Raw genomic sequence first — 22,827 nt, forward strand, 5'->3', positions numbered from 1 at the left:
AGCGCCAAAATTTAATTTTAGATCTACAAGTTTTGGTTGTTATGCTTTTAAGCGTAAAAGCAATCGAATATATCGAATAGACGCACATGAATCAGAGACCGACGCAACTTTTTGCCACCTCTAGGTCCATATGCTTAACCTATGTAAAAAAAAAAATGCGTCTCGGGCAAGCCTCAAACTTTTGTCTAATGGAAGCACAACAATAAAAAGAAATCGAACCACATAAAGACAGCTGTTTAATGTTCACGAACTAGTTCCGTGTAAGCCGCAAAGAAGAATGAGAAATAAAAAGCGCAAAAAAATTAAAAACACATTGGCCGCTCTTCTGAATTAATACGAAATACTAGAGTTATATTAAATGTCCGTCAGTCGGTTTCAAGTTTAGAAGGGTCATTTGCGTAGAGCAGCTAACCGTTGTAAGCTGACTTATCTGCCCCCGATCGTGTTGTGTTGTTAGTCTTATCAAAAATACATTATTCATTTGGTGCTTAAATAGAATCCCTATAGTACATACATATTTGTACATATGTATATTTTTGTTTGCCATAAAAAAAATTGCATATTCAAATGTTTCCGTCCCTGCAGTGCGTCGAATTGATTGTATTGTGTGAAAATAGAAGCCAAACAACGACAGCGCCACACCAGTTGCTCTGATTCCGAGTTGCTATGCCCTCCGTGTCCCGTTTACGCCTCTCATACCGACGGACAGAGTTCGCCGGGCCAGGTCTTTTGAATACTTGTGAGTAATTTCATTTCATAAAGTTATGCATTGGTTTATCTATATATATAGTACAGGCATCGTAACATAACCTTTCGATCTTGGAACCGATTTAGGGGCATCCCGTTAAATACCCATTTACTCATTTCATACTCCTACGCACACTGTATTTATGATTCATTATTAATCAAATCGTTCTTAAAACACCCCCTAAAAATAGTATAAATTGTAAAAAGAATTGATAAAGAAATGTTACATTTCAACGGTTCTCTCTAAATGCGATAAGATTATTTCAACCATACCCACAAACACCTGGTTACTGCTCGTCTGCCCAGTCTCCTCCCATTGTATTACTTTGTTCCTTTGATAAACAAAAAATAAAGAAAAAGCTAAAAATAATAGCTTTTGGCCCATGAGGGGATCGAACCCGCGACCTTCGCGTTATTAGCACGACGCTCTAACCAACTGAGCTAATGGGCCGCGGTGACTCGGTCCGCTAAAAGGCAATTTGATGTGAGCTACAGCGTACACATTCACATTTCCTACCCTACTCGGAAAAAAGAAGCACGATTTATTTAATTTTAGGGGGTATTCTGCCTTTGTATTGCTACTCTCCAATTTATCTCCTAATGCATCCTGATTCACATATGAATGTATTCAGTTCTATATGGCATAGTACATGTATGTATGTTTGTATGGTCCACTTTCACTTCGGCCAACAGAGCCGATGGGGTTCGTGGTGCGACCGAGTCGTTGGAATCAACTTTGTGCCTTCGCCTGTGGAGGATCCGCAGTTGCTTTTTGACTTCTGTGCGGCTTGGTCCTGTTTGCCCCAACGGTGTGCCGTTTCCGTGTGTATTTTGTTGAAAACAGCGAAACCCGTGGGCCATCCATCGCATTTTATGAGTTGGCCTGAACTGAAGCGTGTGAGGAGTGTAATTGGAGAGCCCTAAACGCTTAATTTATGGCTGCAGTTGACCATTTCGTAGGGCTAGTGCCGCTAACAAGAAGTTCAATAATTTGAAGGTTCTCCGCCTGAAGTATTTTAATTATTAAGACTGCCACACTCGCAGCGGGGTCGCTAGAGACAGATTTATTAGAGCTTTCGTCGAAGGTGCTTAAGCCACTAACTAATCGTATGTTGTACATATATGTGTCTATACTGCAAAGGGACCAATAAGGAAATAGCTCCGATGTTTGAGCTAAGTACAAGCCCCTTGGCTTTTGAGTTTTAAGCAAAAGGCACTCAAAAATAGATAATTTGTGTGTGTGTCCCCCGCTCCAATTGTCGTTCTGGCTCCTAATGCATGTGCGTGACAAGGAAACGCTTTTAAATGCCAGAAATGCAATGAATTTTTGATGTTTCCTAACTGTTGAGAGTATTTCGACTACTTGCCAGCCATTTCGGCATTCGAGGCGACATTTGGGCTCCTCCCGCTCCCCTTTAAAATTACACATTGCCGGATGGCAGGGCGCGGGCGCCTGCTCTACTACAGCAGGTGACTTGCCTTGCCAGTTGTTTTGGTTCTCAACACCTGTCTGAGCCAAGGTTGGACGGGGAGCCGAGTCGCAAGGCAATTGCCTACGGATTTTGATTTGTATTTGGATATGAAATCGGAACATCCCACCCGGACTGGGACTGGTACTGGTACTGGGAGTGGGACCCACCGCGGCACAGCAACGATTTGAGCCAACCGCCTTACATAAGCGATGTAAAAGTCGAGTCCCAAGAGACTACGGAGCAAAAGTGCCTTCCTTGATGGATCCCACAACAAACCGAGTGCCTATCAGTACACGGACTGAGCCTTAAACCTGAGTGCCTTAGGAACTAAGCGGAACAAGCAACCAAATACACCAACATACACAGGTGAGATGTCGGGGAGAAACTATCAGCGCCAGAGCCTGGAACTGCGCAGTCCGGATCAGGACAACAGTCTGGAGGATGTCGGGGACAGCCGTTTTCGGAACATGCTCGGCTCCAGTGCCAGCCAGAGGCGTCGCCAACAGCGGGTGGCCCAGCACCGGCAGGAGTCGTGGTTCCGTCACTCTATGCCGCCGGCCGTCAATCGAGACTTTGAGTCTTTGGAGCATCTGACACCCAAGACAAGCAGCGGACTGGACGAGCAGTTGGCCGCCTCCGTCTCGAACAGCGTCCACAGCGGTGGGAGCTCCACGCTCTGCGGCAGTCGGGGCGGCAATACGGACAACTTTAGCATCCATCTGAACAGTGCGAACAGCAATCTGGGATTTATAGACTCCGACACTCCCAATACGCCGATCACTCCACCCAGATCGGCCTCGTCCTCCATCAGCGGTGGCCTGCAGCCGCCCGCATCCGTCTCCACCTCGGTGGGTGGCACGCTCTCATCGCGCCAAGGCGCCGCCGGGCTGCCTCAGAGCTCCCATCGCAGTCGTAAGGACTCCAAGAGTTCCATCCTGTCCAGACAGAGCCTGGCACAGCGTGGCCTGCGAATGACAGCCTCGTTTCTACGCAGGAAACGAAAGGAGTACGAAGGTGAGTAGGATTCCTGGTCTTATATTCCGCCCCATGGCCATGCCCCATCCGAGATGTGGCAATAAGCATAAGCATCCCATTTTGTCGCGACAGTCGTCGGATCAATATTGTCGACGCCCTGAAGTCTGTCCTTTGGTGGGGTGTGCGGGACCGTGCGGCATTCCGGAAAGAGTCACTGCCAGAAAGCTAGAGTAGTAGGGATTGGAGAGAGGGGGTCTCTACCAATTTAAGTATTTAAACATGTTTCCCGTCTACGTTGCTCCACTTATTTTTTAAGGGCCCGCGCCTCTCCACAATCCCTTCGCAAAGCACAGTCCGAAGTCAGTTTTGTCCCCTTTGCACCGCTTCTAGGCAGACTGACCTAGATTCATTTTACACTACCGCACACAACAACCCACCAACACCAACACCAACCCCATCCAACCCCACAGGATCCGCACGTCCTGTCGCATGTTTGGCCATGTGTGTGCAGAATGGGCAGGGGGGCGCATGCATCGTCACAGTGTCAGAAGCAGAGGCAGAGGCAGAAGTCGTTAGGTGAACAGTTAAATGAGCGAAAAAGTCATTCGAGTTGCATTTGAGAAGAGATTTTATATTATTTTGCACTACACAGTATTTTGGGCTGCCAGCAGCCATTCCCTGAGGGCTGCCACATCGGCAAACACTCCGGGATAGTTGGCGAGGGCGCATTCGCGACCCCAAGAGACGACGCCCACGAGCTGGCCCCCGGATACCAGAGGTCCGCCCGAGTCACCCTGGCACGCATCCTTGTTGGCAGCCGCCGCACAAATCATGGTCTCCCGGATGAGGCCCCCATAGCCGTAGGTGGAGCTGCCGCACTCGGACCGTCCAACGATGCGCGTGTCGATGTACAGCAGCTGGGAAGAGGAGGATCCCGAGAACGAGGTCGATCCCCAGCCGGAAATGCTCGCTGCTGCTCCATGGACAGGCGCGGAGGTGGCCAGTTCGATTGTCTTGATGGTGGAGCTCAGAGTGAGCTTGGTCCTTAGGCGAATCACTCCGATGTCGTTCATCTTCGAGCTGGCGCTGTATTCCTCGTGCACCCGGAATGCGGCCACCTGGACGAGGGACCCGCCCAGGTTCTTGTAGCTGGTGCCGGCTCGCACCTTGAGGTTGGAGGTCGTGACCGGAGACAGCAGACAGTGGGCGGCGGTCACAATGATGGTGTTGCTGAGGATAGATCCGCCGCAGTAATGGGAGCCCGAACGCTGCAGCGACACTTGCCAGGGATGGTCTGCAATGGAGGTCTTCGTTCCGCCTACGATCCTGCCACTCAGCGGCGAGTGTGGCTCCAAGCCCGTGGGTATCACAGCTCCATACGAGGAGGCCAGTATGGCTAGCAGGGTGGCGAATTGAAAGAACATTTCTCTGGGGCGCTCTCTCTGGCATTCAATGGCTAAGTGGCAACCGAGGCGGGCCTTATATAGGAGTAGCTGCCAAGCGATTATGGTTATAGCCAAAACAAGTGGCTTTATGAGCAGGTGGCCATATATCAAACCCAATAAGACTGCAAATAACTGATTGCAGTGCTCTAACCCTCCTCTAACGTGCAGGTGATTGCTGCCATCACTCTGGCAGTCAGTCAGTCAGTCAGAAATTGTCTCCTGTCTCTTCCCAGTGGGTGCTATAAATTTCTGAATGACTATTGATTTCACGGCTCGGGAGCCGTGCATCGGAAGGCGCAGAGCGTGTGCATGTTTGACGTAGGTCAGTGGCCCTGTGACCAGTGCAGTGTCCCTATCAGCTGGCTGTGTTTTTACGCCTTGAAAGGGCCATAAGGCTCTTTTAGCTCACGGATTGATTGGGACTTACCAATTGTAAATAGTTTACTGCAGATAACTCCTTCCGTCCCAAGAGCCAACTCGTTGTAAATTGTCTTTGTTTGCCCCCCCATATATATTCGTATTGTATTTATGTATATTTGCTCGCAGATAGCACAATCCACCTGCTTGTTTGGTAAAACCCAAACATTTGGATGCAGAAGAGCGGCTAACGCGCTGCGTTTAAAAGTACAAAAATGTGTCATGAAATATTGTACATATAAAATTGCTTGCCCTGCCCCATCCGCACGTATTACATTCATGTCCTTGCCCATAATAAAGTGCAAAATATGGGGCACAATTAAGTTAAAAGTGTCACGTCGCCAATTTGAAACATCCGTTTTCCGCATCCGCATCCGCTTCTTTCTGTTTAATTTTCCGAGAATCGAATCGTAGATGGGGCTGGAGCATGGAGTAGTTACAAATTGGCCTCCTCGCTGAGGCGCCGCGTTGGTATATCTACCCCACTTAGATTCTGCACAACATACATAGTCCACAATCAATGTTAGATCAGATATTTGAACATTCGCTCTTACCAAGTTCTCGTCCGGGAGCAGAGACGTCTTTTCCAGACGCATCTTCAGGTTGTCAGAGTAGGTGTAGTACTCGACGACGCGCTTGAAGGTGACATTCTTTTTCGCCTTCGTGCTTAACATCCCATCGCCACCAGAGCCAGCATCCCTCAGGATTAGTATGGGCTTGAGTAAAACTTTCGGAGTTTCTAGATCAGTCATTATAGTTTCTAGCAAAATATAGTACTTTTATATAATATAGACAGTAGAGAATTTCCAAGAGATATATTCAAAATGAATGCTTTGTCATGGGTATATTGTCACTAAACAAAACGACTAAAAAAAAAATTTGTCAGAAGTGGGATTCGAACCCACGCCCTCAGAGAGGACCAGAACGCTCAACACTTTCGTTCAGAAAGCAAGATTCTATATCTTGAGTCTGGCGCCTTAGACCGCTCGGCCATCCTGACGCTTGCGGAGGGCATCGCTAAAAAAGCTCCGTTAAATAAAAACAAATATAATTGTGAAATTTAATTTATTTTAGTGTTTTCGGCGAAACAGCTAGTACTTTCCTTGAAAATCAGAACGACCATAAATTTCCCATATCATACCATATTCACTTAGAATAGTTCCATTGCTAAACCATAAATTTTATACAGAGCACTTGGAACTAATTTCCCCGATTAGATCCCGCAATAAACCGTTTAAATTGATTGAAAACTGACATTAAGATAAACCCATACCAAACGCTTACTCAATATGGCAGGGTCTGCTTGCCCGGAGGTTGGGTAATTCAATCATCCTTGATGGCAAATTGAATTGACATTTCACTTGGCTGGCTGTCTTGCAAGGAACTGACACGTTAGATCATCCATCGCTGACATCCCATGACATCATCGCAGGGGTTGTGTCGGCCATTACATGGTATCCCTATGTGCACGGCATGAGATAACATAATTGCGCAAAACCTTTAACGGGCTTAGCTTATCTGGCACGGAATTAATTGCATCCAGGCGAACCACTTTTTAATTCCCAGAGTGCTGGAAAATTGAAAAAAAAGAAAAATGTATACAAAAAATAAAAAAGTATTTTCTGGCCCATGAGGGGATCGAACCCGCGACCTTCGCGTTATTAGCACGACGCTCTAACCAACTGAGCTAATGGGCCACGTGTCTGCTGCTCGGCAAAAGCCGTATTACAGCCCCAGACAAATTTGACTTTACAGTGGACTGCTTGCTCAAAATGTTTAAGTGAAACATTGACAGAACAAGAACTGTTAGTTCGACATAAGCTGATACTGTTAAACAACATTTAGCGCTGCTCACAGAAATGGGGTTTGTGACACACAGTCAGCATGTGTCAGGATGGCCGAGCGGTCTAAGGCGCCAGACTCAAGATATGGAATCTTGCTTTCTGAACGAAAGTGTTGAGCGTTCTGGTCCTCTCTGAGGGCGTGGGTTCGAATCCCACTTCTGACAAACCTTTTTTTGTCACTTATTTTTTGTCGTTCTTTTTTAAGGTTCATTTATTCTCCTTTTCTTTTCTGCGGCAATATGTATAATATTTAAACTGAAAATTCTTCTCCGGTATGAACTTGCCCTTGTGAAAAGATTGTGAATTGAATAAATCGGGCTTTTTTTAACAGGCCCATTAGCTCAGCTGGTTAGAGCGTCGTGCTAATAACGCGAAGGCCGCGGGTTCGATCCCCCCATGGGCCAGGTTTATTTTTTCCTTTTTTGTCCCCTTGTGTTCTTTTTGCATACTATTTTAATGTGTGCTGATGGAAAATAATGATAATATTTGGGCCTGGGCTTGGTGTGTCCCGTCATTCTCATCATTTGTCAGACGACCATCCTTTCATTGCTTGACAGCAGACCTGTGTCTGTTTGTCTGCTTTAGATGGCTATGATAAAAAAGCTATTTTGCTGAGGCTAATTACTAATTTTACCTAGGTTGGCGGTACAAGCCCCCGTATGTAAATCAGCGTTGACCACAGAAATGGAAAAGATTCGCGTAGAGTAAAATTGATTTCTAGCGTGCGGCGTCTAGTATGTGCGGTCTGGCAACGCTTCCACGCCAATACGAAAATCCACTAATAAAATCTGCCTTTGTCGAGTCGAGTCTTGAATGCCCTCGATCTTCGAGAATACATATGTTAAGGCTATCTTAACATTGCTTTTTGCTATTGTAGCTATTCGATACTTTTTCGGTACCGGAAAATGAGACACAAGTTTGGATAGAATATACATTTAATATTGTATGCTATGCGTTACAAACATCTGAACAACTATAAAGTACCCTCTTCAAGGGTATACAAATCGCCTCTCTCTCCCACACGCAAACACTTGATGCCCAGTGCGACTATGCTCAGTTGCTTTCCGAGCTCCAAGAAAAACGTTTGTGCGCCAGGTGGGGCTCGTGTATGGGACCGGTTAACGAGGTCGACGTGTTTAGTAAACGGGAGATAATATTGTAAACCAAGTAAATACTGTGGATGCTAATTTCACATTAAACATTGTTTTCGGAGTGATCACAGTGCGTATCGTCGGCTATCGGATGCCTGAGAACGGCTGGCTGGCTAATTAGATATTAGTGACTGTATGAAAAGTACTCGTGCATGGGCAAACAACACCAATATAAAGGTCAATTTAAATTATATTAGATTGAACGTTTGTGGCATGGACATGGAAACAAGAAAAAGCATACCATGTACACAAGTAGAGAGCTCCGTCAATTTATGGTTTGATTTTCATACGCCGTGCGGCCCCAAACGAAGAGAAACAGCTGTGCCAGAGCATACAATTTGTAGAAGCCATGGAATTGGCGATTTTTCATATTGTTCAATTGTCACTCAACTCTCCTCACTCCCTGTGTACCACCCACCAATACGAATGCAAATGCGGACTCTCGTGTGTGCCGTTTCGCATAGAAAGTGGTTTTAGATTCTCTCTCAAGCCGTTATTCACTCCCGAAATCCTCTCTTTGGCCTTTTCTTTGCTCTCTACGAGTTTTTTAATTGTTGTAACTGCTGCGCGATCGCTCTCTTTGCCAATCAGAGCCTCTCCTTTGGAGAGCACCGAACAGGTGGAACTGTTGCATTTTGCTGTCAAGATTGGAGATACCTCTTTCCTCCCGTGGGTTGACTGGGCGTGACATATGGCATCAGACTTCGTTCTAGAGAACACAATACACACACTCAGAGATGAAGTCGACTCGAAGGCATCACCTTTTCGTGAGTCAGTCAAATGGTTCGTCATCGTTATAATGTGGTATTTTGAAAATAAAGTTAATACACAGCTGATTTTTGCTGATCGGTTGCCAAAACTGTGCCGCAGTGACATTGCACCACACCGCACTGCATGTAGAAAGTTGTTTCTTTTAATAATTTTCGTCACTTTTGCTTTCATTTGCCAAATGCTAAATTAATGAATATAAAGAGAAACATTATTTGTTTGCTAATTAAAATAGGTGATTCGTCTAATCAGTCATACTACCATTGGCATGGCATTCCATTTTCCCCCCTCAATTACATAAGAACAAACAGTACCTTTATTTACTACATCTGCAGTGTGAAAATACAGTCAAAGCTCTCTTTGGCGGACACCAACTAAGGCTTTAGGTGCTGTGGTGCTCTCTCCCAGATAAATGGCTAAAGCAGAGACAGGACTAAGATACCTTTCCATCAAGAGAGTTTCCACTGTACATTTAGAAGTCCATATGGCTGCTAAAAAGCGATTTATTTCGGCGCTTAGTGGTGACATCGAAATGTGTATTCCCCCGTCCAATGTTGGTCGATTGCCAATAATTGCTATCGATTTGATTTCACAATTGTCTGTGGGACGTCTTTGTTGTACTGTCGCCTGGCCCACGTTCGTTCTGACTTCACTGAATCGGTGACATAGTCAAGTACATATTTTCTCTGTATCTTTAGGTGCGACGGATGTCTGTGTTTACCTTTGTTATGGTACGAAGCCCCCGTTACCCCACCGCATGATAAACATGACTCAATAGAGTATTCGTATGAACTGCTCTCATTGTTGTCATGTTCTATTTGTAGGGGAGGCCTGAGGGGTAATTATCACCTGTTTGCATTCTGCGCAGTCTTTCCTTGCGAGTTAACAACAGCTTCTCCCGATACTACGACAGTTCATGTGCACTCGTTGCGGTGACCTTTTCCAGTTGAGAATCAATTAGAAATCCCAGATTTAGAGATGTTTGCTTTAGTATACGTTCTACTCTCTACTTGCACATGTGGCAGTACATTCCTGCGGAATCCATTTAGTTATACGATATATGAAATCCACAAATAAGTAAATACGCTTGGAATGAATCCAAAATACTTATTTCTATGTTGATGCTGGTATTTTTAGAACGCGTCGCGGCTGGGGGAATAAATTTGAATAGCGTCGCGAATATACATACATATATATGTATGTACACATGTATGCCCACACTAGACAGATCCCCACCCCTATCTGTCGGAAGTGATGGCCCCCCCAAGCTATTTACGTCAGACTCCATACAAAACATACCAATTTTCGTGGGGTTCTTCCCTTGGGTTCGGGAGAATCGTCTGCTACAGCTCGTATTCCGGCAATTGTTATATGTGGAAACTTGCTAATAAATATTTATGGCCAATTTCCTCTTTAACCAGTGAAACCTAGTATATAATTACCCGATTTGCCAGCCTGTGCCTAGTCAGCCCAGCTCCAGGTGGACATATCAAGGACAGGCGCGGGCGTGTAGCGGGATTTGATGTTGATTGGCACCACCCACAGAGTTGGTGCCTGAAGAATGCAGGACAGGACACTTGTAAGAAAGTGGAACAATCGATAAGCTTACTCACTCGCATTGGCATTTGCCAACTCAAGTGTATTATTGCCTTTGTCAATGGTATCTAATTTTAAGCTATGGACAATGGCACTGCACTGCCCTGCACACTCTTGATGGCCATTTTAAAGCATATTGAGTGCCATGGTTTGGTTCAGACGAGTATGTTTCGGTCAATGGTTACTACGAGTACGTATGCATGTATAATGACCACACAGTTATTGCCGGAAAACACGTAGGGCATAAAACAGTACACGCAAATGGAAATTTCTGCGCTTCGCCTACCTTCCAATCGTTTGAAACGGAACAGACAAACCGAGAAAGTTTCGTTGACTTCCGCCTTCACAGACAAGGTCGATGTTCCCTAAAACTCCCCCCAAACCCTTGGTACAAGTGGTTAATTATTTTGATGACTGTCGTCTATGGGTCTATCTAGCGTGTTTATCCCCCCAGGTGCTTGACCAATTGTCGGCTTTAATTATTTCCAAGTTTTAGGGTATTGGGATTTCGGGATTTTAGGGTCGATATCTGGCAATCAAAGCTAACTACAGTAAAAAGGTCCCTTGGCGGCCCAAGAGAGCGTTCACTGTACATGAAAATGTGTGCTCGGTCCTGTCGGGACACTTGGAGGCGGAGTTGTTTACCATTTCTAGATGGCTAACGATAATGGAGTTGAGTGCCTATACAGACAGCAGTAGAATAGAATAGAATAGAATAGAATAGAATATAAAAGCCGCGCTCTGGTCAGCAAATCAATACAGTATAATAACAATAAATACAGTAATAATCGCAGCAAGCCTGTGAAAATCAAACACATATGTACATACATATGTACATACATATGTATGTACATACAAATATATTGCTAATAACTGAACAAATCAAAATGACATAAACGTAAAATCAAAAGTGCAGTGAAACCTTCGAAAAATCAAACTAATGAACTAAATTTAAACGCATTAGATCCGAACAGTTGAGAACGAACTTGAAGTGGGCGCGGCAGTGAGAGTGTACTTAATGGGTGTTCCAAAACCATGTTAACATGGCAGATCCCGGCAAGAATGAGAGCGACCGCATCGCAGGGACAAGGAGCAGCAGCTCAGAACAGGACGGGGGAGTCCGCCGTACTGGCAACGGGCAGAGCCAGAGACAGCGGCAGCAGCAGCAGCAACAGCAGCAGGAGACAGATGGGAGCAGGACACATCCGGCGGCGGACCCCGCCCAGGCCCCCCTCGATGTGTGGGGCCTCCCGGAGCGGGCGCAGACTTGGATCGCAAGCAGCGTGCGCTGGTTGAGGCGGGAGGCAATGCGGAGGACAGCAACCACGGGACCAACGAGCTTGGGAATTTCCGCCGAGGAAGGCGACTCCCCTGGTGGAGAAGACAGTGGCAGGCCGCCACCCGATCGCAGGCCTCCTGCGGAGATTGAGCCGTCTACCGATGGAAGTATAAGCATCCAAGCGGCCTCCTCCTCGCGGCTAGGCGAGAACGCGAGCGTAGTCGACCGCTCGGAGACCGATGCCAGCATCAATCATAGCCGCCTGCCTGGCTCGCTCAGGGCGGTGAGTAGGCTCTCCTTCCGCTATCTTATGGACAAATCCGGCCTAAAAAGGAAAACACGTAAAGGTGCTTTCCCTACTCTTATTACATATACTTCTAAAACTTCATTCCAGGGTATATTTACATGTGCATCAGTCTTTGGAAAAGCGAGTCCTTAGCTTTATTTTATTTGTTTCGGTTATTTTATGGGAAATTCGGAAAGAACTCTTGCGGAAGGAAGGCTGTTTCCGTCCGTAGTATTCGGTGCTACCACGGACGGAAACAGCCTTCTTGACCTTTTCTTTTCCGTTTAAAGTTCTTTCAACCGTTTTGAGGACAGTTTGAGTCTAATATTTTCTTTAGTTAAGAAAGGAAGTTTATCCATAAAGAGTAGAACCAAAATAAAATATCTACATATGTATATGTATATTTATATGTTACATCTTTTGTCTATCGAAACCATGGAAAAGAGTATCCCATAGTCGAGACAGTTTACTGTCTCTCTCTCTTGCGCTCTCTTTTCTCTTTTATTTTATTTTATTTTTTTCTGTTGTGTTGTTGCAGCTTAATGATTTCGATTAACAGCGCTCTATTTTCCCCTCTCTCTCTCTCACTACATGTATATATTGTTCAGTTGCGTGTTTTGTTTTGCTAACCGTATTCGCTTTCGCTTTTGTATTTGCATCACCATCTTCCAACCCTCCGCGTATTCCCATTTCCACCCTTCGTTATCTGCACACGCATGGCGCATCTGTCTGTGGACGTCTGCTCTGTCGGTGGCTGCGGCTGTTGTTGTTGTTGGGTGGCTCTCTTGGCACAATAACCTGCAGCTGAAACGAGCTCTTCTTCGTTACCCCCTTTTATCGTTGTCCTTTTTGCTGCCACCAACGGCACACATTCCGTCGTGGATTTTCAGTCGCAGACGAGAAGCACATCGCAAAAGTTCTCGAAATACGCTGCTCGTGGATTTATTTCGCGTGTGTGTGTGTGTGTGTAACCCCTCCAGGATAACAGTTTAAATGCAACTGTTTTTTTGTCATCGACACCACCGCTCCAGCAATCAAAACTTCCATAGACTTTAAAGTTAAAGAAAACTTTTAGCTGCAATAAAGCCCTTAGCCAATAATCGGCCATCACGTGCTCTACACCATTCAAGGTGTGACAAATCGATACCATTAGAAAAGGTATCCAGAGAATGTTACGCATGTTGTTGCCAGGTGATGGGCCAACCAACAGTACTATGTTCTATGTCTATGCTAACGACAGCCAGGAAAATACCGTAGAATTCTAAAGTAAAGAGCAATTGCCTGCAGCAAAAGCAGAATTCCGATTTGATTAGAAATAAAAAATACGCATTCGAAAGCCAAGTGACAACAGTGTGACTGAGTGGAGCGCAGGCGTCCTTTCTGAAGAGCTCGCAGCTTCTCTTATATCGCGTACGTTTACGTTTACGCCCACTTGTAGCGTGGCATCTCTCTTGGCGTCCCGAGGAGTAGTCGAAACCTGCCATCCTGCTGTTTTCCAAACGCCAAAACGAGTCTCCCGGCGAGAGCATTGCCTTCGTGCCCGTCGGTGAGTGCGATTCAGGATCTGAAGAGCTACACCAGCTCGGGGAAGAGGAGGAGGAGGAAGATACGCTGGAGTCGGGCGGCGCCAATGCTGGCGCATCGTCTTTGGATAGGCGCCAGCGAAGAGAAGGTCGTTTCCAGCATCCTGCCCAGCATCAGAACGAAAGCCGTTGGCACAGAATGGCCCTACGGAATGTCTACAAGGCGCTGCGCATTCGCTGGAGCAGTAAGTGTCGTGTCGTGTCGGGCATAGCTCTAGGTCTCTTTGGAAATTCAATCAATTCTGTACCGAATCTCGAAATTGCTGCTGCTGTACAAATCGATAGCGCCATGTTTGTGAGCTGCCCTCCGCCGAACCCCAGGGGCCAACTCACCAAGATGCTTCGGCACGCTCACATCATCCCGAATGTGCTGCCCTGCGAGCCGCAGGCAGTCATCCAGGTGCTGTACCCTTGCGACATCGTGGTGGAGCCAGGCACCACCATTTCTGTCGATGCGGCGGTCAAAGAGCCCATCATTCGATGGAAACCCGAAACGCACCGGCTCTACACCTTTCTGATGATCGACCTGGACATGCCAAAGTCCATGGGCCAGTACCTGCTTTGGATGGTGGGCAACATCCCCGGCTGCGATGTGGTGCGGGGAGAAACCATTGTTGCCTACATGCCCAAGCGCACGGCGGAGGGCAAGCAGTACCATCGCAGTCTCTTCCTGGCCTACCAGCAGTACCTCGAGTTGGACTTTGACGAGCCGTATCTGACGGCCTCCGACACGGTGGGACGCGCCCACTTCGATGTGAATCGTTTCGCGATGAAATACGCCTTGGGCAGTCCCACGGCTGCCAATTTCTTTGTGGCCGAGTGGGATTGGGGTTGGGAAGCCGATTAAACTAATAATAAACCGGTGGACTATCTATTTTAATAGTTTTTCAAAGCGTTTTTGGGCTGGAGTTGGGGATGCGGAATCTTTGGCTCCCAGAAAATACTAATTCCTCGCATATTTATTGCCTGCTTTCAGATGATGAGGACATCACCTCGTCCGCTGGCTTCGATGCAGAGGATGGAGAGAGGCGTGTCATAATCCTGAATGGCGCACAGCCCGCTAAGTACTGCAACAATCGCATAACGACGGCCAAGTATAAGTAAGCAGCATTCCGGCTATCAATTAATGTGACATTAACTGTATCTGTATCTATATCTGCCTGCAGCATAATCAGTTTTCTGCCCTCGTTCCTGTTCGAGCAGTTTCGACGATACTCCAATTGCTTTTTCCTGCTAATCGCATTGCTGCAGCAAATCCCAGATGTATCGCCGACGGGTCGCTACACAACTCTGGTGCCCCTGATGTTCATCCTGTCAGTCAGCGCCATCAAGGAGATCATTGAAGATGTGGTAAGTATTTGTTAGCCGAGCATTTACGCTGCGCACGGGGCTCATATGGTGTCTTTTCCGCATCCACAGAAGCGCCATCGCGCCGATAATGAGATCAATCATCGACACATCGAGCGGCTGGAGAACGGCACCTGGTCGACAGTCCGCTGGTCGGAGCTGACCGTGGGGGACATTATAAAAGTAACGATAAACACATTTTTCCCCGCGGACCTGATTATCTTATCGTCGAGGTAAGCGCCAGCAGACTCCATTGTTGCCATATGTATGTTGATCCCCGCCCATTGACCCACTTTCCCATTTTCCAGTGAGCCCCAGGCCATGTGCTTCATTGAGACGGCCAATCTGGATGGGGAGACCAACCTGAAGATACGACAGGGAGTGACTGCCACTGCGGGACTGCTGGAGACGAAGGACCTATCAATGCTGCAGGGAAAAATCGAGTGCGAGCTGCCCAATCGGCATCTGTACGAGTTCAACGGGGTGCTAAAGGAATTCGGAAAGCAGTGAGTAGTTCAATCATTTGGCTCTTTGTCTTTGGTTCCGTCATGATTTCAATCTGTGTGTACTTTGCAGATCCGTGCCCCTGGGCAACGATCAGGTGCTGCAGCGCGGCGCCATGTTGCGGAACACGGCCTGGGTGTTTGCGGTCGTCGTCTACTCGGGCCAGGAGACGAAGCTCATGAAGAACTCTACCTCAGCGCCGCTGAAACGGTCGACCGTCGACAAGCTAACCAACACCCAGATCCTGATGTTGTTCATGATCCTGATCTCGCTCTGCATCACCAGTGGCCTGTGCAATCTGTTCTGGACCCGAGAGCACTCGGAAACGGACTGGTATCTGGGCCTGAGCGACTTCAAGAGCATGAGCCTGGGCTACAATCTGCTCACGTTCTTCATTCTGTACAACAACCTGATACCCATATCGCTGCAGGTCACCCTCGAGCTGGTGCGCTTCCTGCAGGCCATATTCATCAACTACGACATCGAGATGTACTACGAGCCCTCGGACACGCCCGCGATGGCACGCACCTCGAACCTCAACGAGGAGCTGGGCATGGTGAAGTACATATTTTCGGATAAGACGGGCACGCTCACGCAGAACGTGATGGCCTTTAAGAAGTGCTCCATTGCGGGGCATGTATATTCCCCTCAGCGCACACCGGAGGAGTCGCTGCTGGTGCAGAACATACTCAGGCGCCACGAGACGGCTGAGGTCATCGAGGAGTTCCTGGTGCTGCTCTCCGTCTGCCACACCGTGATACCCGAGCGGGGGGATGAGGGCATCATCTACCACGCCGCCAGTCCGGACGAGCGCGCCCTGGTCGAGGGCGCCCACTTCTTTGGCTACATCTTTGACACCCGCACGCCCGAATACGTGGAGATCAACGCACTGGGGCAGCGCCGTCGCTATCAGGTGCTCAATGTGCTGGAGTTCACATCGGCGCGGAAGCGCATGTCGCTGATAGTGCGGACGCCGGAGGGCAAGATCAAGCTCTTCTGCAAGGGCGCCGATTCGGTGATATACGAACGCCTGTCCGCGCATGATCGGCAGTACCGTGACCGGACGCTGCAGCACCTCGAGGAGTTCGCCTCGGAGGGTCTGCGCACACTGTGTCTGGCCGTGGCCGACATCCAGCCAGATGTGTACGAGGAGTGGCGAAACACCTACCACAAGGCAGCGACGGCGCTCCAGTACCGCGAACGCAAGCTGGAGGATGCGGCGGACCTCATTGAGATCAATCTGCGCCTACTGGGCGCCACCGCCATTGAAGATCGCCTGCAGGACGGCGTGCCGGAGACGATTGCGGCGTTGCTGGAAGCCGGCATATTTATTTGGGTGCTAACCGGCGACAAGCAAGAAACGGCTATAAACATAGGATACTCCTGCAAGCTGATCTCCCACGCCATGGACATAATCATCCTCAACGAGGAGAGCCTCGACGTAAGTCCAATTGCCAATTGATCAACAAACTGAGATACTTATTCAATTGTTCCCACTCTCCTCAGGCAACCCGCGACGTTATCCTACGCCACTTTGGGGAATTCAAGAGCTCGACGGCCACCGACTCAAACGTGGCCCTGGTCATTGATGGGACCACACTAAAGTACGCCCTGAGCTGTGATCTACGGGGCGATTTTCAGGAGCTTTGCCTGCTCTGTCGCGTGGTCATCTGCTGCCGCGTGTCGCCGATGCAGAAGGCGGAGGTGGTCGAGATGGTCACCCAGAGCACCAAGGCGGTGACGCTGGCCATCGGGGATGGAGCCAACGATGTGGCCATGATACAGAAGGCAAACGTTGGCATTGGAATATCCGGCGTCGAGGGTTTGCAGGCGGCCTGCGCCTCGGACTATTCGATCGCCCAGTTTCGGTTCCTGCAGAGGCTGCTGCTCGTGCACGGGGCATGGAACTATGCGCGCATCAGCAAGCTGATCCTGTATAGCTTCTACAAGAACGTCTGCCTGTACGTTATCGAGCTGTGGTTCGCCCTCTACTCCGGCTGGTCGGGGCAGATCCTGTTCGAGCGGTGGACGATTGGCCTTTACAACGTGCTCTTCACGGCCATGCCCCCCTTCGCCATGGGTCTGTTCGAGAAGTTTTGCACGGCCGAGACGATGCTTAAGTACCCGATGCTGTACAAGCCGTCGCAGAATGCCAAATTTTTCAATGTGAAGGTCTTCTGGATCTGGATCTTCAATGCCCTTCTGCACTCGGTGTTCCTCTTCTGGCTGCCCATGGCCGCGTATACATCGGATGACATCTGGAAGGATGGCAAGACCAATGACTACCTGATGATGGGCAATTTGGTGTATACGGTAAGGCATCTATCACATTCTGATCAATTATCAGTTCGAAACTAGTTTGAATTTCGTATTTCACTTTGATTGCAGTATGTAATTGTGACGGTATGCCTGAAGGCGGGCCTCATCACGAACTCCTGGACCTGGCTGACGCACATGGCCATTTGGGGCTCCATAGTGCTCTGGTTCGTCTTTGTTGTGATTTACAGTCACTGCTTTCCGACATTCAACATAGGCAGCAACTTCCCCGGAATGGACATCATGATGCTGTCCACGCCGGTGTTCTATTTGGGACTGGTTCTGGTGCCAGTCACCACCCTACTGATCGATGTCATCTGCAAACTGTGCGTCAATGAACCTTAACTCTAACCATTCGATATACTATAATGTGTGCTCTCTGCAACCGATCTCATTGCAGGATACACAATACTGTGTTCAAGACCCTCACGGAGGCAGTGCGGGAGACTGAGATTCGGCGCAACGATCTCGCCGAAGTGATGAACGAGCCTCGATCTTCGTAAGTATCGATGCCACGCCACGCCCCGCACCTCTCGTAGAGTCACGCTTTCCCTCTGCAATACATATCGTAGATGCATATGTACTCTTATTTAGTTATTTGTTTGTCTCCAAACAGAGAGTCAACAACTACATACCACATATATATTTTCAATTTGAATTGTTGCGCATTTGTTGAAACTTGAATCTGTAGATCCCTCTACCTCTACCTCTCTACCAACTCTAACCAATCAAAGGCTGATTGAATCTACACATACGTGCCTTACACATACATATATATATCATAATATATCTATATATATATATCGATATGCTTCCTGTAGTAAATAGTTTGCACCACAATTTACAGTACAGTACCTACCCTTTTAGCTCTAATTATTATTTAGCGTTTGTTTTTGGGTCATTTATGCATTTGGCATTTACTTAAACTTACGCCATGCATCATGCCTCATGCCTCATCCCAGTAATCGCACTCCCACTCCGACTGCCACTTCCACCTACCCAAATTGTGTTTGTTGAACTTTCGATGTATGTTAGTGATTACCATTCGTGTAACCAAAGTCTCTTGTTGAACATTGGCCACTAAAAATTGCTCGAACCCTATCTAAAATTGTATACAAAATAACCATACGAAACGGAACACAACACGTAATAAGGACATAAGGATACGAGGACGCACTGGTACTGGTGCTGGGTGTACCAATGTGCATAATCTACAAGGAAACGTGTACTTAGAATTAGAGATTAAATTGTGTACATACATAGTTTTAGAGCTGAACACATTGTTGGTTGTTCCAGTGAAGCACACACACACACACATAAATGATCATTCATACAATGAACTGTAACAGACAACTATAGATCTATAGATACATAAATATACAACTTAAAGCACACTTAGCTAATGAAAAGAACAGATTTCCCTACATACGAGTATATACTGTACATACATATATGTTTACTTAGTTTTGTACGCATTTTGTAGATCTAATTGAGCAATTTTGAATGCAATTTAAATTGATAAAATTGAAACTGAACTGTTTAGTTACTATTGTTGAGGCAGCATCGCATTGCTTAACAGTGCATAATTGATTGCAATCAGCGCATTTAAAGAAACAAACACAATTTCACTGGCTCCAGTCCAGAATGCAAAACAATCAATCAGAATCAGACTTAACTCTTACTCTTAATGTTACTATTACTCTTACTATTACCACATGGATTGTTATTCAGTGTTTTAATCAGTTTTGAGCAAGTATCTTTTGAATTGAACTCCCTAAAATGTAATCTCTTTATCCTTCTCTATCCCACATCCATCCATAAACAACTTGCAAACTCTTTTGTAAATCATTTTCGCTGATGGCTCCTTGATCTTATACTTGCAATCAATCAATCAATCAATCAAACAATCAATATCCATGCACCCATTTGCCGTCATTAGAGATTCTGGTTTTGCTTACGCCCTGGGCAAGCTAATGCGTTCCAGCTCAGTCCTCATATCCCGCCGGTCCTCATTCACTGGCAGCAGAGACTACACCCTCTCAGTCGTCCAGCCAGGCTCAAGCCTACGCATAGAGAACCTAGATATCGAAGACGACAGCGTCAGTCAGCAGCGGAGCAGACGGCGGCAAAACGAGGCAGCAACGGGAACCAGCAGCAAGCCGCGACGTGTTGCCGGCGGCACTGCTCTGAGCGCCAGCTCCACCTCCTCCACTATCACTACCACGCTGCATATGTGAACAACTGGAACCAGGCAAGGAAAAGCAAAGCATTATGGCAGTCAAATTGTCTTAATAGTGTTATATTGTTATTAAATAAGTATACATACCTTTTTAAGTGGGATATTTACCTGTATGCGCATTGAGTACCTTCTAGTAACTGTCGAATTCATATCATCTATCATATGTATAGACTTAAACGTGTGAATGCGGAATATTTATACAAAGGAGTATATGGTATTGTATGTGCTAACTATTTGCCAACTGTGATAGTGTCCGAAGAGATACTGTATGTAGATCGATGGACACGCTACGATAGACAAACTAATGTCAAAGCATTCCCAACATATAGGTATACATATATGTATGTAAATGTGTACATACAATTAATTAATTATTAATATTGTACTTTAGTTTTATCTTTTCTATGGCTGGATGTACTATAATTTACAGTTTTAAGAGACGTGTCAGGTTGTAAAAGTAAAAATTCAGCGACTACTCGTACTTAAGTGTGTTCCCGTTCCCCCTCAGTAAGGAGGTGCTTATCCAACAATCGATTATTAACTACGTATACCTCCTACCTATCTATATACATACTATTTACGGAATGTGATGTATATTCCCAGATGATATTTATGTATGTATCTATGAATGTAATGTATTTATGTATACCGCACCGTCCTTCACAGACCGCATGCAATTTTACTATGCCGATGATACTATATGTACACTTACTCTATGGCTGTTGAATGATTTAATCTTTAATCTGATCTGATATGATCCGATCTGCTCTGCACTTACATATGTATTTTGTATTTATATGATTTTATTTTGTATTAATTAACACACAAAAATGCGACTTTAACCAATCAAATCCAACCACACCCAACATTTGAAACCTGAAACCCAAGAACACACAACAATAACCAATAATCAATAATATAATAAATCAAAAAAGTCAACAGCAAAATTCTTTAAAATGTTTACTTGAAATTTTTATGAACATTTTCTGCGTAAATGTCTGTGTGCGCAGTACTATGTATGCCTTGGGATCGATTCTTCGGTGTAAGTAAATCGTAGATAAACCTGAAAACCCATTCCCACACCACACCACACCTCACCACACCTCACCACACGTACTCGTACAACCCAAAACACCCACAAACATACACTTATATTGCATCACACTGTCATACCATACCAGGATTTCGATAGGATAGGGGGATTTAGGACGGAATCAGTGGTAAAACCAATTGGGATTAGAACAGGGCACTCAAATAAATAAGAGTTTATATTATGTATAGTCAAACACTTGATTTATGGATTTTATTATTTACTATTATTCGTAGTGTCAAAGATTCGTTTTAATTTTTGTAAGAATCGCATCTTTGCCTTTTATTTGCCATCTCCCAAATACTAGTAGGCTCTTCTCAATTTATTATGTACTTTGCATGGCCCTACAATTTTGTACACCTGTACACACCTCGTTATTCATCCTGATTTGATTATATGTATGTACTTAATGCCCCACCCCCGCCAAGAGCCACGATCTGTCACCTACGTTTCTATATAATTTAGAGATTGGATTGAGTACTCGAATAATTTTAATTGTTGTGTAAAGTAAAGTGCTAACAATTCAAAATGGAAAATTCTAGATTAAAATTAAATGCAATAACTCAAATCCTTTACAAAATTAAATTCCGTTACTAAATCATAACCGCCCCCCCTCAAAAAATTAACCCTACAGATTCACGGAAACTGCGAGGCTGCTACGTAATGTATTTACCCGTCGGGCCAACACGAGAGTCGAAACGGAACTAGAACTATCCCGTGAGTACAACCGAACCGCCTTAACCACTCAGTTTCTAGGAATAAGACTGTACTCGTAGAACGCAGTGGTAGGACTTGACCTTTAGGTTTGAAATCATGTCCGAGCCGCACTTCTAGAAAAAATATGGTTAATATTTCGTATTTCTGGGCTCCTTCAGAAGGGGAGAATCTTTATACCGTGTACCTCAGAACACAGATAAACACAAAGCTCATCCACACATAACCGATACTACACATCAAGAACTGCACATACATATGTACTACATTGATTGCCATGTATGTTCGACGATTGTTAACTGAATTATTTATGTCCTCAGATGGCTACGCATTCTCACAAGAGGAGGGCGGAGCTGTGTCCCAGTCTATAGTTATACGTGCATATGATACCAATTTGCCAAAACCCGAAGGCAACTAGTCCAGGAGCGCCGACGTTCGAACCGATGTGCACACAACATTTAATGATAACTTATCAATGTACATATAGCATCAACATTTAAATATCAATACACACAGTTTGTATGGAAGCGATAGCTGACATGCCCATGAACATATTACGATCAGTTCACCTGAGCAGAAGTGAAAGCAATCACTATTCTGGTAGGCCAAACATCACACTAATCACATTTATTCTTTATGTGTCTTACATTAACAACTTACAGTAACTTAAACGTCTTGTAGAAGCAACATACGAACATACATATGTTATATTAAATATGGAACACGCATGCATACACATACATACGCGATATGCGAATATCTTTGCTGTTATTTATTTTGTAAGATCGGAAAAGATAGTGAAGAGGCTAGAAATTCGTTCGATCGTGTCATTCGTATCTGTCCTTATACTTTGTGCTGCTTTGTGATACGGACACAGACTTGCATTCTTTTTCTAAAACTAAATCTAAGTAACTAAATACTGTAAACATTTGTACCTATAAGCATTACATTTCAACAATTGATGTCGGCAATGATCCTGTATTTTTTTGTCACTAAATCATTTACAAATGTAGATTCGTTGAAAATAAATCATATTTCTCGACAATTAGTTTCA

At 45.8% G+C, this 22,827-nt stretch overlaps 4 protein-coding genes and 5 non-coding genes across 23 annotated transcripts; 4 read left to right on the forward strand and 5 right to left on the reverse strand.

Moving 5' to 3' along the window:
* The first annotated feature begins 178 nt into the window (after positions 1 to 178).
* LOC111076372 (probable phospholipid-transporting ATPase IA) lies at positions 179 to 22,815 on the forward strand. 15 transcript variants are annotated; one of them, XR_005967763.1, is made up of 12 exons: positions 2,363 to 3,233; positions 14,540 to 14,663; positions 14,730 to 14,913; positions 14,983 to 15,143; positions 15,219 to 15,416; positions 15,487 to 16,855; positions 16,921 to 17,727; positions 17,803 to 18,056; positions 18,131 to 18,229; positions 19,670 to 20,310; positions 20,361 to 20,417; positions 20,478 to 20,929. XR_005967763.1 is itself a non-coding variant. In XM_041593286.1 (11 exons), the coding sequence occupies exons 2-11, from the start codon at positions 667 to 669 to the stop codon at positions 19,965 to 19,967; spliced, it is 3,567 nt and encodes a 1,188-aa protein (XP_041449220.1). In that variant the 5' UTR covers positions 179 to 260; positions 586 to 666; the 3' UTR covers positions 19,968 to 20,927. The 15 variants fall into 15 exon arrangements, 10 of the variants coding, with proteins under 10 accessions (XP_041449220.1, XP_022225831.1, XP_022225832.2 ...); XR_002608030.2 differs by having other exon boundaries at positions 19,670 to 20,298; XM_041593286.1 differs by lacking the exon at positions 2,363 to 3,233 and adding exons at positions 179 to 260; positions 586 to 739 and having other exon boundaries at positions 19,670 to 20,927.
* Trnai-aau lies at positions 1,125 to 1,198 on the reverse strand. The gene has a single exon. It is a non-coding gene; the product is annotated as a tRNA-Ile (tRNA).
* LOC111081355 (trypsin alpha-3) lies at positions 3,805 to 4,656 on the reverse strand. Its single transcript, XM_022377403.2, has one exon. It carries the CDS (start codon positions 4,616 to 4,618, stop codon positions 3,839 to 3,841), a length of 780 nt encoding a protein of 259 aa, XP_022233095.2. The 5' UTR covers positions 4,619 to 4,656; the 3' UTR covers positions 3,805 to 3,838.
* LOC111081357 lies at positions 5,152 to 5,880 on the reverse strand. The gene is made up of 2 exons (XM_022377405.2): positions 5,611 to 5,880; positions 5,152 to 5,549 (listed from the first exon to the last, which is right to left on the reverse strand). The coding sequence occupies exons 1-2, from the start codon at positions 5,806 to 5,808 to the stop codon at positions 5,493 to 5,495; spliced, it is 255 nt and encodes an 84-aa protein (XP_022233097.2). The 5' UTR covers positions 5,809 to 5,880; the 3' UTR covers positions 5,152 to 5,492.
* Positions 5,937 to 6,056, reverse strand: Trnal-caa. The gene is made up of 2 exons: positions 6,019 to 6,056; positions 5,937 to 5,981 (listed from the first exon to the last, which is right to left on the reverse strand). It is a non-coding gene; the product is annotated as a tRNA-Leu (tRNA).
* Positions 6,680 to 6,753, reverse strand: Trnai-aau. The gene has a single exon. It is a non-coding gene; the product is annotated as a tRNA-Ile (tRNA).
* Positions 6,945 to 7,064, forward strand: Trnal-caa. Its single transcript has 2 exons — positions 6,945 to 6,982; positions 7,020 to 7,064. It is a non-coding gene; the product is annotated as a tRNA-Leu (tRNA).
* On the forward strand, positions 7,231 to 7,304 carry Trnai-aau. The gene has a single exon. It is a non-coding gene; the product is annotated as a tRNA-Ile (tRNA).
* Positions 13,781 to 14,443, forward strand: LOC111081356 (putative odorant-binding protein A5). Its single transcript, XM_022377404.2, has one exon. The coding sequence runs from the start codon at positions 13,853 to 13,855 to the stop codon at positions 14,408 to 14,410; it is 558 nt and encodes a 185-aa protein (XP_022233096.1). The 5' UTR covers positions 13,781 to 13,852; the 3' UTR covers positions 14,411 to 14,443.
* Positions 22,816 to 22,827: the final 12 nt, after the last annotated feature.

The sequence above is a fragment of the Drosophila obscura genome, unplaced genomic scaffold, assembly GCF_018151105.1.
Source record: "Drosophila obscura isolate BZ-5 IFL unplaced genomic scaffold, ASM1815110v1 contig_186, whole genome shotgun sequence".
In the NCBI taxonomy this organism is placed as follows: domain Eukaryota; kingdom Metazoa; phylum Arthropoda; class Insecta; order Diptera; family Drosophilidae; genus Drosophila; species Drosophila obscura.

Excerpts from the sequence above, each read along its gene's own strand:
- LOC111081357 (XM_022377405.2), bottom strand. The coding sequence starts at position 5,808 with ATGACTGATCTAGAAACTCCGAAAGTTTTACTCAAGCCCATACTAATC. Across the intron at positions 5,550-5,610 it reads TGCTCCCGGACGAGAACTTG|AATCTAAGTGGGGTAGATAT; the intron begins GTAAGAGCGAAT and ends TATGTTGTGCAG.
- LOC111081356 (XM_022377404.2), top strand. The coding sequence starts at position 13,853 with ATGTTTGTGAGCTGCCCTCCGCCGAACCCCAGGGGCCAACTCACCAAG.
- LOC111081355 (XM_022377403.2), bottom strand. The coding sequence starts at position 4,618 with ATGTTCTTTCAATTCGCCACCCTGCTAGCCATACTGGCCTCCTCGTAT.
- LOC111076372 (XM_022370132.2), top strand. The coding sequence starts at position 2,591 with ATGTCGGGGAGAAACTATCAGCGCCAGAGCCTGGAACTGCGCAGTCCG. Across the intron at positions 14,664-14,729 it reads ATAACGACGGCCAAGTATAA|CATAATCAGTTTTCTGCCCT; the intron begins GTAAGCAGCATT and ends ATCTGCCTGCAG. Across the intron at positions 18,057-18,130 it reads ATCGATGTCATCTGCAAACT|GATACACAATACTGTGTTCA; the intron begins GTGCGTCAATGA and ends ATCTCATTGCAG.